This window comes from Octopus sinensis, unplaced genomic scaffold (assembly GCF_006345805.1).
Source record: "Octopus sinensis unplaced genomic scaffold, ASM634580v1 Contig18953, whole genome shotgun sequence".
In the NCBI taxonomy this organism is placed as follows: Eukaryota; Metazoa; Mollusca; class Cephalopoda; order Octopoda; family Octopodidae; genus Octopus; species Octopus sinensis.
This window is the reverse complement of record NW_021836131.1, coordinates 118,440-132,520: the sequence shown is the minus strand read 5'-3', so window position 1 is coordinate 132,520 and position 14,081 is coordinate 118,440. Positions and strand designations below refer to the sequence as shown.

General features: G+C 30.6%; 1 protein-coding gene and 1 pseudogene across 1 annotated transcript; both read right to left on the bottom strand.

The window, feature by feature from the left end:
• Positions 1 to 246: 246 nt before the first annotated feature.
• Positions 247 to 1,116, bottom strand: LOC115231888 (annotated as a pseudogene).
• A 7,254-nt stretch (positions 1,117 to 8,370) lies between these two features.
• On the bottom strand, positions 8,371 to 13,387 carry LOC118761979. The gene is given in 6 exon segments (XM_036500174.1): positions 8,371 to 8,603; positions 11,540 to 11,594; positions 11,856 to 11,869; positions 11,941 to 12,082; positions 12,084 to 12,245; positions 13,364 to 13,387. Coding segments are annotated over 6 exon segments (630 nt in total).
• Positions 13,388 to 14,081: the final 694 nt, after the last annotated feature.

The following is a 14,081-nucleotide window of genomic DNA, read 5'->3' as shown; positions in this document are numbered from 1 at the left end:
TAAAAAATTAATCATATTTTAATTCTGCATGAAATATCATTTAGAGATATTATTTGATCGTAGATCGGTAAAACATAATTATATAAAGTGTATGTTGGTCTGAAGAGTTATACAATGAATTGCCATGAGTTACAAGGCTACGGTTCTTGTATTATCATTTTGTGATTAAAACCAAATAATAATTCATCGATAATTTTTATTTAATTAGAAAGAAAGTAAAGTGCCTGTCCAATTAGTGATATTAAAGGAAAGACATGAATTAGAAGCATTTTCTATGGACGATTCCGGGTCCTTGTTCACTGTATTCTTGTCCAGTAATCCACATCTGCTGAAATGTGGATAGAGAAGCCAAAATGGATCCTCCAATCCAGACCGAGTATTTCCTTTCTGGGGGTGCTACAATCTTAATTTTCATGCTCGAAGGAGCAAGCTGAGTCAATTCTTTTTGCATTCTGTCAGCAATTCCTGGATTGTTATTAAAGAAGATTAAATACCATTATACATGCTTGTTCCTCCAGACATGACTGTGTTTCCATAAAGATCTTTCCTAATGTCCAAATCACACCTCATTATCGAGTTGTAAGTCAGTTCGTGGACTCCAGCAGACTCATTTCCAATAAAGCTAGGCTGAAACATCACTTCAGGACATCGGAAACGTTCATTTCCAATTGTAATGATCTGAATTGGTTAACGGGGTGTGACTGACTTGTCCATCTGGCAATTCGTAGTTTCTTTCAAGGGACGATGAACTACTGGCAGTTCTCATTTCCTGTTCATAATCCAATGCAACATAGCAAAGTCTTTCTTTTATGTCTCTTACGATTTCTCTCTCTGCTGTGGTAGTAAAAGAATATCCTCGTTCAGTCAAAATCTAAACTATAAACAAAAAAAATCACTTTCATCAAATAATCTGTTAAATCACGCCCTGCCAAATCAAGTCGAACAATCGCATGGGGGAGAGCGTAACCCTCGTAGATGGGGACAGTGTGGGTAACACCATCTCCAGTATCTAAAACGATCCCCGTGGTCCGTCCTGATGCGTACAAAGACAGTACGGCTTGGATGGCAACGTACATTGCAGGAGAGTTGAATGTTTCGAACATAATTTGAGTCATTTTTTCAGAAATTATTACCCAGGAAGATTTAAGTCATAGTGATGACTCGTCTGGAGTCAAAAAATCAGAAATTATCGTAGACAATTCTAACGTAGAAAACAAAATAGACGACATTGCAGTTGGTAAAAACTAACATGATTCAATTCTTTAGGCTCGTCAAAAACATTCGAAGAGATGATTGAACAAGAACTGAAAGTTATTTATTAAAATTTTAAATAATAAAGAAAGAACAAAATAAACAAGAACAATTTCCAAAAACCAAAAATATCCATTTCTAAAAAAAGGCGAAGGTCTAAACGATTTGAGGGAAAAAAGAGCTCTCCCATCAAAATTAAAAAACCTTCGTCTAAAAGTGATTACTCAACATGTTCTTCTAATAATTTTACCGAATCCAAAAATGAAATCTCGAGTATTAACGGTTGATATAATAAATTTCTAAATTTGTTTTCAGAAACTGATAAAGATGAAATACAAAAGGTCAATATTATATTTTTAATATAAGGATCTAAAAGAATTTGAAGCAATGGAAGATATATTGGATAGTGTATCATTCGTATCATTGACTCCATCCGTAGCTTCAAAAATTCATAAAATGACTCAAGACAGAGTTATTTGTATCTAATTTGATTTTTTTAGATTTCTAGAGAAATATCAGTCAAAAATTACACTAGTTCGAACTACAGTGATTACAAAAAGGCAGTTTCAATAAAGAACGAAGAGCCATCAAGCGATTGCAACAGTTTTGAAAGCCAAAGTGATCAGGATACTACGCTGACTGATATGAGAAAAATTCAGAAGCCAAAATCTTCTTCCGCTATTGTGAAACGTTTTTTTCCACAAATTGACGACGACGAAAAATCTATAAAACATCGGAATGATAAGCCTGAATCAAAAAAAATAGTTCCAAACGATACGAAATTAATCGAACAAATGGAACTGCTGGAAACCGAGCAGCAAAAACTAAATAAGACAAATGACGAACTTCAATCAATTAAAAGAAGTAAACAGCAAGTTTGTGGAACAAATTGTTTATTTAACAGGAGCTGAGTCGTTTAAAACGGGAAATCGCAATGTTTGAAAAAGAGAGAGACGCAGAGTTGCTTCGATTAAAAAATTACAAAGAATCTGAAATGAATAAAATCAAGTAATCAAAAAATCATATTATCTCAAATAGAAAGGAAGAAAACAATTTGATTCTTGGATTAAAACACAGCGAGATAACCCAATTAGATCAGAACGTCAAAAAATTGAAGACCTTGAACACCAAGTATTTAATTAAATTAAGATTTAAAAGATTGAAGAAAATCAAAACATTTATAAAACGAAAGAAAAAAGATGGAATTTTAGCTTGATAAGACTAAAAGATAGAATTGATTTTTTAGAGCAACAAAATGACGAACTGAAACAGGAAATAAAAATTTGTGAAAGATTTCGCTATCAAAAAGGTAAATTTTTTACTTTATTTTTAGACGATTTAACACAAGAAAAGAATATAATTAAGCAAACAGAATTATGTGACAAAGCAAATAAATCAATTGATCACAGTTCCAACCAGCTTCAAACGGAATCTAACGCTATCACTTTTTCTAACGGAACTAAAAAAATTATCAAAGCCGATGGGAGCTCATATTCAATTCATTATTTTAATGGCGATGAAAAACACAAATTTAAAGACAAACAAGTGGTTAATATCACAATTTATACTTATTCTGAAGGTTTATTATTACTCGGAAACAGGTTCAATTCAAATTACTTTGCCAAGTGGTGTGGAGATAACCTCATTTGCAAAGTAATGCCTCGCTATACATATGTTCAAAGTGGACAGGTAGAACGGGGATGGAAAGATGGAGGAACAGACATATTATTTCCTGATAGAAGCTCGAAATTTATATACAAAGACAGAAAACAGATAATGATACAAAATGATGATACTTTTATTCGGGATCTCACTGGGGGTACAAGAATTGTTCATTTCCCTAGCGGCCGTACTGAAATTAACTGTGATAATGTAAAAGTAAGTTATTTTAAATATTAATAATAAATAGAAGAGAATCGATCCCGATGGTAAAATAAAAATTATTAAACCAGAAAAATACGCTGAAAAATCTGAAATTTCAAAATAAAATGTTTAAACTGATCTACTTTTGTTCTTAAATGAGATTTTTCAAATTTTTTAGTTTATCTAAAATACAAGACTAACTTATATTTCTATGCATTGATAGCTGTTAACCATTTTCATCAAAAAATAAACCCAATCTAAATTGCTTGTTATAATTAAAAAACGTAGAAAGACATTGAATAGAATGCCAATATTTAAAAATTTGGTTCACGATAAAATCAAGATTCAAAAAATATTATTTATGGTCTATAATAAATTTAGAAATATGTCGAAGAGTCAAAATTTTATATTTCATATTTTAAAAAACGTAGAAAAACATTGAAAAGAATGGAAATATTTCGAAATTTGAAAAAATAATTAAACAATCCAGAAAATTCATTTTACGTATCTTATCCTTAGTATTGGCTTTGGGAACAAGCAAACAAGAAAAAAACTCATTCAAAAAAAGTTTTTCTTAGAAGAGTGAAGTGTATTCGTTAGGAGCTCCTAACGAAACCCTTGTAAAATTAAAAATAAAATTGAAAAAAATACTTTAATATTAAATAATTTTTAAAGAAATTCAGGAAATAAATTATTAATTGAAGGATAGATAAAATGATATTCTTTGAGATTTTGTTGATGAACGTAGCGAACATAATCTTCAAGGCACATCCTTTAACCTCAATATACACGAAAACCTGACCAAACCACGAACATGTTCCATATTCGAATTAATTTGCACAAAATTTAAATAATCTTCAGCATTCATCATCGATATCTATTGTTTACAGATATAATTATTACTTTATAGGGAGTATTCATTTCTTCTGGGCCAAATGTAATCAGATAAGAAATTATTTTAGCATTTTCAACATCAATCCCATCAAAATCCACTTTAATTACTGTTTCCTCGACGATTTGATTTGTAATCAAACTTAATAACTCCAAAAATACAAATAAAACCGAAAAAGATTGAACTCCTTCATTTTTGAACACGTGCTGATACTGAAATTCAAAATGAGCAAGTTTAAGATCAATTCTAATCGAGAAAAATCTATTTGAATTTTTTGCAATCCGAAAGATTGGATAGGACGAGAACACATGGTTATTTTCCAAATAAACAAGTCTACTAAGGAGGAAATAAAAAATTCAAGTCTAAAATAAAAAATATAATTTATACTGTTTGCTTATAATTTGCCCACATTTATACTTTGAAAGTGTTCCTGAAATAGTTTCTTCAAAATAGTCCTCTAGTTGATTTATAAAACCTGATTTCTGAACGACGGGATCAATTTTTCCATTAAAACTAAGAAACTGTTTAGAACAAGTCAAAAACCTCGAATAATTAGACAATTTCATTCCCATAAATATAATTCTTACTTTAATGGCAAAAATTGACATTAAAATGCTTATCTCCTCTTCAACGTGTAAATACAGTGTCTAAATAATAAATATTATAATACTTTATTAGCGGCTAGTATAATCGAGATAACCTCACTCGAAATATCATCTTTAAAACTTTCAATAGTCTAAAGATAAAATAATCCGAATTAAAATCTGACCTTATTTATAAGACAGTATAAATCATAAGCAAAGTTTAGAGTGGCTATATGTAGATTCTGTAATTTAGAGGACGTAGGCGAACAAACATCACCAATCATATCAATACACTTTAAAATAAATTAATATATAAACATATTTATCCATTTTAGAACGAATGAAATTAATATTTTTGGATATTACGTTTTCTGCAATGAGCTTAGACAACCTGGTCGACCCCAAATACTCATTTTTGCAATCTCTTATTTGTCTATATTTAATTTATTTTATAAATATAAAATCAGCAAAAAAGCAAAAATTACTTTTTTAATTCCCCAAAAATGCTGTTGATATCATCAGTAGTATAACATGAACCAAAACGTTTGTCAATAAACGTAGTATTTATGAGATTATTCAATTTTTTAAATTTTCTTGATAAATATGACCCCTCTACTAATTTGAAAACACTAAAGACTGGTTCTTCCAACCTATAATGTTTTAAATATACAGAAAATACATCAATAAAAACGACTCCTTAAATTCATTTTCTTTAATAACTAATGAAAAACCAATTTCTTTTGTCGATTTCATTTTTGCCAAATTATTACAATTCATATGAATCAAAGTTTTTTCAACAAACTCAAATATGCATTTATGGATCATTGCATATTGTTTCTCAATGTAATCCTTTAAAAGTGGATCTTTTAAAATATTTAATAAAAACGACCTTTAAAAGCCTTTTTTAAAATCAGAGACAAATCCACGCACAGTTTTTGTACAACTTTAAACTTGAGACTCAGATCATAAGATTGCAGGACCTCAACAGCCTGACAAATATTTTAAGTAACATGAAACTTGAAAATATGTCAAAGAATCGCCTGAAATGCTCTCAAAGTATAAAATCAAGCATTTCTCAAGTAAATCAGCCTAAAAAATATTTTATTGACATAAAACAATTTTCCAGACAGTCAGAGCTTCTTTGAATATTTTCTCAAATTCAATTAAACAATTATTCCGATTTACTTTACTATTAAAACAAATTTAAAACCTTTTTCTGGATTTTCAACCAAAAATGTTGTATTAGTTGAAAACTTTGCGAATAAATCTTGTATAAAAGAAGGCAAAACATGCCCCAGTTTGACCATAAGTGTTTTTATTCCGAAAAGAACCAAAGATTGGTCCTTTTTAATAGAAACTTAACTCAAACCTCTTTCAAAACCCCATTTGTAATGATATCAAGGGCACTTTGTATTATAAACTCGCGGGCATCAGATAAGTGTTGTTTTAGTTCAGAAACTAATAATATATTCTCCAATTTTATATCCTCCAAAAGCACATCTAAATCATTTTTCAATCAAAAAAACACAACCTGTTTTTGACAATTCGGAAACTGCGGATAAAAGAGAGGATGAATCTCCTGAACGAAATTGTGCGATGAACCCATCAATGATCACAATATTTGTAACAAGTGCGTTAATTCTGCGTAAAATAGAGCAATATTCCTAAAATTTTTTAAATAGTACAACATGTGCTCGGGAAAGAACGAGGTTTGAATGGCTCAAAAGTCCATATAGATCATTACTTCTTTGGTAAGAACTAAAATGTCAGAATATAATAACTGAAAAAACGAAGATTTTAAAGTTTCGGAGCAATTTTTTAATGTTATCAACTCGTCTAAAAATATTTTTATATTTATTACCTTCAATGTTTTCAAGTTTTAGTGCGTGTGCTATTAATTCTGATTCGTTGTTTTGTATCTTTAATTTTATGACGGATTATTTACTTCTTTGTGAATTTCCTTGTCGATTATATTTATTGTGCTTGCCAGGTCTGACAAATAGATGGAAATTTTTCCCGACTTTATTGCTTCTTCGATAAATTGATCTTTGTTAAATTTTTCATCAGTTAAATCATTTAAAATTTCTAGACTTTTATATATAACAAGATTTACTTTTTGCATTAACACTCATTGAGAACGTCACAAGAATATTATTAAAAAATTCAAAAAATTATATCTTATTTTAAAATTATTTAAATCTTTAAGTATATTGCCTAAAAATTCATTTCAAACCTGCAAATCAAAATTTGATAAAAACACTAGCGTTTTATGCCACAATATCTCCGATGCCTTCGGTCATTTCTGTGCAACAATTAATTTTAACTTCGCTATATAAAAACTATGACATGTTTTAGACTTTCGAACCCGTAGAAAAAGATATATTTCAGATCGATTGTATTGTTTCCAAAATAAAAGATAAACCAATTTTCAATGATTCGATAAATTGTGAAAGACTAAATTTTGGCAATAATTATAGAATTGTCACTGTAATTATCTATTTTGAAATTGGTAGTTGAACTTATTGAAGATGCTTTTTATCAACACAATCAAGTGGCCAACTTGCAAGACCAGGAAAGAAGTAAATGACAGAAAACCTACACTTATCAGTGAAACTACAAGCAGATCATTATAACTGTGCATCAAATTTATCAGAAAAATAGGAATCAAACCCAATAAAAGTGATAATCAATTGGATATAAACTTTGGAAAGATCAAATAATGCTCAAACATACGATTCATTTTACTTTTTGAGCGAAAATAAAGTCAACGGTTCATTTGAAAAATATAATACCATTATCAGTCACCTTATTTTTGAATTGGAAAAACGTTCCAAGGTTTATTAAAATTAAGTTCACTTTAAGAATTTTGATGAAATTTTGACCTCAATTAAAATTTTTGCAGCGCCATACAATATAGATCCTAAGAATGCTCCCTCATCACTCTAATTAGAATTAATAGACCTTCAATCAGATGTGGAATTTACTTAAATTGTAAAGATTGAAAATATGATGGAATTTATAGTTCACTTCCAAAAAAATATCCGAATATACTTATAAATGCTTATAAATATGCTTCAATGTTTGGATAAACTTATTTATATGAGTTAATTTTCAGTAAAATGATTCACATGAAAATAAATAACGCAATAAATTGACTGATCACTTATGTCAACTGTTGCATGTGCCTCCTATATTCCGTGTTATGACAAATTAGTTACCAATTGGTTAAAAATTAATGAAAGTTTCCAATTAATTTATTTTGCTGTCCGGAAGAGAATGGTTAATTGTCGATTTGGCCCGGCGTTAAAAAACTTGAGAAACTCTTGATTAGATGATTTCGCAGTCTGCTAGACTGCGTACGCAGACAGGTTAGTTCCGATACATATATGGATTCAGTTGAACTTTAAATTAAGTTTATTCTGTAGATAAAGTTAACTTTTCTGTTTCAAACAGAAAGCCAGTTATAACAGTCAAATTAAAGACAAGAAAAGATTACAGAATGATTTCTCTACGACAATTCCCAATTTAAATAATTTCAAATTCGGATGCCAACAGGTTATATAATATGCATTTTCTCCGCTTTTGTAAATTTCAAATAACTCTACTAAATTATCACAATGTCGATGACAGCATCGTATTTCTCTTTTTGGAAAACCTTCTCAAAAATCTATATAGTTACCGCAGGAATCAGATCCAGATATTTAAAAAAAAATTTACAAAATACAAAATATTTTTAGGATAGTTATCTCTATTTTCTGTGACTTTGTGAATAACCTTTATTTAAAAATTATGCTTGAAGTCTAAACATGTGAAAAGAACATCACATTTCAAAAGTGGAGCTACCAAAAATGATGCGACAATGGCTTCGTTGAAAATATGCCATTTGATTGCATCACACATGAAGCCGTATACTGATGGAGAATTATTCAAAGAGGCAATACAGATATTTGCCAATGAATGTTGTTCTACCACAATACAAGACGTTGCCAGAAAATTAACACTAAGCAATGATACTGTTACGAGAAAAATTCAATTAATATCAGAAAATATTAATTATCAGCTTATATCGTATTTTGTTAAACTAAATTAATTACTAGTGCTGCAAAAGAATTTGTTTGTTACTCCTTGGCTCTTGATTGTTCCAAAGATATAACCGATACAGAACAACTAGTTGTTTTTGTTGAGGGGTTTTACCAAATTTTACTATTTATGAAGAATTTCTTTCATTATCGTCACTCCACCTCTCTGCAAAAGAAATAGACATATTTCAAGCACTTTGTCGAGCTCTTGAAGAAGCAAGTCTTGATCCTTCGAAATTGATTTCTGTGTCTACAGATGGAGGTCCTTTGATGATTGGTAAAGGAAATGGAAATTAAAAAAAGAAAAAAAAGAGTCCAAAAACTCATTACGCATCAGCAGTGGCTGCACTTCGGATTGCAAGCGAGTTACCGGCTTGGAAAATATAAAAATATATAAAATATTTTTTGTGCGGCCCGCGAAGCTAATCTTAATTATCGATTTGGCCCTCGAGCTAAAAAGGTTGAGAACCCTTGGTTTAGATTGTATTGTCTACTTTGAGGAAATTTTGATGGTAAAACTTGCTGACAATTTTGTCCCAATACCAAAACAAAAGTAAATATTTTTGAGAATGTCCTACATTTTCATTGTTAATACACAATTTCCCTTAAGCATTGGTAGAGAGATTTTAGCTTAATGCCCAGAGCTTTCTCAAAAATCTATTTTCTGGAAAAGATTGCAGAGTCTAGAAACTTTAAATACTCAATATTTTTATTAATCTTAATATTAAATGGATCTTTTTATTATAACAACCTGAATTGTTTTCTATTGCCAATTATAGTAGTATTGCTTTCACATTCAATCTAGAAACTGTAGGCATCTTCTGAGAACTTTAAGAGGTCTTACTTTATTGTAATGAGATTTCTATCAAAAACGTGGCTATATAAAAAAGGTCGGTTTCCCGTTATGCCGTCATTATGTATATTAATAAAATTCAAGAGTTTTTAAAATATTTGTGATTTTAAATTTTTTTCATGAGAGTGTGAATTACAGTTGTACTGACAATTTTATTAACATATATCAAGAAATCTGATTTTTCTATATTTTATAGCTAACTTTGAGATCATTATTAAAGAAGCATTAGTATCTAAGTGAAACACGACTATTTAATCTCCTATATACGCAAAACAGTTAAAAATTGATATCAAAGAATATATGATTCTAAAAGTAGCTGATAGACTGGCATGAAATAATTATTTTCCTTTGAGATTAACTTTAGAAATGTTGATCCCGGATTTAATTTTAAAAGAAAATAATCTTATAAAACTTACACTGAAATAATCGTCCACTGTAGAATCATAAATTTAATTAAAAAACTATATTTAATGAAATTCTCGCTCTATTTTTTAAAATAATCTATGCTGACTGTCATCCTAATTTATCTGATATACTGTTCTACTTATAATCTTAGAATATTTCCCATTAAAAATTTGCACAGTTTATAATTATGATTTGATATCTAGATAATTGAGTTTAATGGAAATATCCTTGAAACATGCGTTTCTATAACGAGAGTGTCTTAAATAAAATTTAATAAATTTTTGATCAATTTGTAATTTATTCACTTTGAGATATTTACACAAACGTATGTTGCTAGTAATAATGACTTATCTCCATTCATTCAACTGAGAACTTTGTCAGTTGAGAACTGCGACTCTCAGTTTTACAGGAAACCAAAATCCTTGAAAATTATGATTTCTGGCAAACTTGGACTGATCAGCTGACCTTCTATACATCTATCTATGTGACCAAACGGTCTTTTAATAGGATTAAAAACAAGAATTTTTAATTTATTAACCAAAAAACCGAAAATAAGTTAATAAATAATAAGCGTCCCTGGAATGTATTCTCCAATTAAATATTCCTCAATAAACAACGAAAAGGCTTCCTTTACAGCCAAAATCGACTTCTTATCAGATGTTTTAGTTATTACACACAGCCGACGTTCAGTTAAACTATCCGGCAACATTTTATTGATCTAAAATAAAAAATCACAAAATACTTCTGCCGAAGCTTTAAATGGCACAGAATCACATTTCCGAAACAAAAACACACAATCAAACGGATTTCTCTCAATTCCATAACCAAACGAAGAAATCTAAATTAATCTAAGCAGTCAAACAAAACATGGAAAGTCAACAAATCTGTTTGGTAAAGCCCACGCACGTGGTCAAAATCATGAAACAAATCCCTGGAAATAAAATCGACAAATTTAGATCGAAATTCAACCGGAAAATAATTGCAAAATAAATTTACTTTCGAGGATCGGCAAATTTCTACACTCGCCACAATTTTGTAGAGTTCTCTTTTCTGTAATCTACTCAGAATAGCCCGTGCCCGTTTGTAAGGAGGTGGTTCTTGAATTGACTGTTCATTTGGGTATAATGATTGGGCATATTGGAGAAAGTATGGAGAGAATATTTCGTCAGTCATGGCTGATAGGGCGGCCATGTCGTCAAAGCACTCCAATATTGGTCGATATAAACTTTAAATGTTAGTTTAAAAAGAACCCATCGCAACAACGAAATTTGTAAATTTGACATATTTCAGTAAAAACATCAAAAAACCTAAAAAATTAATATTATTAAATTAAATAATATTTCCTAAATATATTTTTTAAATATTAAAAATAGTCAAACATTTGACTGATTGCTGTAACAGCAGGATGTTGGTACACAACTCGATGCATCAAAATCCGGTGATTAAAAACAGTAGCAATATCCACAAGTGACTAAAAATATCTCAAAACACCCCACTTTATCCCTAAAACAAATCATCATCATATTCTTCTCAGGAACAGTCAATACACGTGCAGTAATAATCAGTCTAAGTGGGTTCACATTGAAAGGTAAATTTAGATGGAATGTATCACGTGCCAAATAATCCAATTTATCAACATCAATTCCGTTATTTTGGTTAGCGACAATCTTAATTAATCAATGGCATTTACCTGGTAGAGAAATTGCTTATTGGCTCTGATTTTTAAACTTTGGGAAGAGAAGGGGCATATTAGGAGTTTTATGAACTCAATGTCCTCAGAGACCAGCCCGTGTGTTAGTAATACTTGGCCAAGATTATTTTGTGAGATTAAATATTCGAACATTTTTATAGAATTATTTTCATGCTAATTTGATTATTTTCTTATTATATATATTAATAAATAATTTATTTTTAAATTATAAAAATACATTAAATTTTTTTCCTGTTGAGGTGATGAAACGTTCAAAGCAATGACTGTGGGGTCCGTGGCCTATATTAGTCAGTAAAAATAACCCAAATCATGGCATAACCCAGCAATCTCTATACAGGTGACATCTGAGGGAGTAATATTCAGTTCAGGTTGTACATCCCGGAGATGTCGAATGAACTGTCCTGCCAAATAGCACACTCTTGACATAAATTATAGGCAATCCCAACCCGATGCTGTGCTCGAATCTAGTGTGGGTGGCCGAGGGGAATACCAAGTGGCTGGGACCTAGTTGTTTAAGCCAGCGAAGTCTTTGAAACTCTGGCGTGTCCATTATGGCTACACATAGTGGGGAAAGCTCAATGTGTCCATAAATGCAGTCTTGGAATACCTATTCTTTTTAATTTATTTCTTTTTATTAGTTTTGATATAATTTTAATTAATAAAAAAGAGCAAAACTAATAAAGACAGACTTTATTGTACATCAACAAACAATAAAATATTTTATTAGTAGCTCAGCTTTTTATCTTTTATATTAAATTTATATAATATTTTGATTAAAAAATATCTTGATGATTAAAAAACAAATTAACAGGTCAAATAAGTGACTTAAAAAGATAATCGAAATTTTCTTTATCCTTTGTCACAGTCGGATAAATGGACACGCGAATAAATGGACACCTGGCTTAAAAATATTTAAAAAATATATAAATAGTTATTTTATACATCAATATTAACAAAAGTCGGAGCTACAGTATTACTAAGGTATTGATTTATTAATACATTTCCAAGACAAGACAATGATGCCAATATTCGAAGGCTCCCATTATACGATGGATTATCAAACAACAAATATGTTGTGGTAGATCAACAAAATGACATGTACTTGATCGAAGATGAGAATGGTGAAAAAACTAACGTACATATATCAAGAATTACAAAAATTGACTAACGATTTATTTAAAATTTTTCATCTAAATTTTTTTAAGAATTGGAAGCCCGCATAGGGTTAGTTAGGGTTAGTTGTTTAAGATTTGAGTTAGGGCTAGGAGCAGACGAAGCTTTTATATGGAATCTAGAATTTTTTTCTATTTTCTAATGTAAATTTTAATTATTATCTCAATTTTAACCGATTTATTTACAACTTTAAATCATTATTTTTTAATGGTTAACCAAAAATCAAATAGAGTTCTCAATAATCAATAAAATTGTTGATGTCTTCCGAGGAAAGTCTATTCTCGAGCAATTGGACGGCCTTGTAATCCTGAACAACCCCTCAGTACCGAATGTGAGCCGGATAGAGTTCTAAGGACGTTCAATTTTTTCGCATTTGCGAAGGAGGTTGTCAGCGTGCGGGGAGAAGCAGAGGTGCATGTCGAGGGTTACCCCTAGGACCGTCTGACTCCTGTAGAAGGGTACGGACACGTTGTTCAGCTTTAAGTCGACTGAAGTCCTTCCCAATCTTTTGTCGGAAGTGAAAAGGGACGTGGCGAACTTCCCCGCGTTTACCAAGAGCCGGTTGTCGTCAGCCATAGGTTTAGCTGATCCAAGTTAGCTTGGAGCCTTTCAGAGGTCTTCTGGATATCCCGGTCCCGTGAGGCTAATACGATTTCGTCCGCGTATGAAAGGACAATGTCATTATTGTCACGGGAGGGCGGGAGATCTTTCAGGAAAAGGTTGAAAAGGGCCGGGGTTAAGGGGATCCCTGGGGTAAGCCGATAGTACGCTCTAATTCTTTCTCGATCGCGTCGGCTTCCCGTCCATGAAGCTTTCGAAAACTTGACCGAATTCTTTTTTTTGCGTAACCACAATAATATAATTTGTTAATTAATTCGTTTATATAATAAATAAATTACGCGGTATAAAATTTCATTTCACTCTCTTTGTTGTTATGTCGCATGGTAAATTAGCATTGCATAGTTTACAGATTATTCTCAAAATTGTGATAATGATAAAAATGATTCTTTTTCTAAACCATTGGGGTTAAATAATTTGGAATGTGCTGTGTACATGCCCGTAATCTCATCAGTAAGCGACTACTCATATTCTCCTAACCAGGAATATTTTAATTTGAATAATGGTGACTTTGAATAATATATTTTTAGACGATTTAATAATAAAGATAATCTCTTGTTACAATATATTTTCTAAAAATGAAGATGAACGTGTTAATTTTTTGGCGAATGACTTAATATTTAAACCAGTTATAAATACGTATTAAATATTT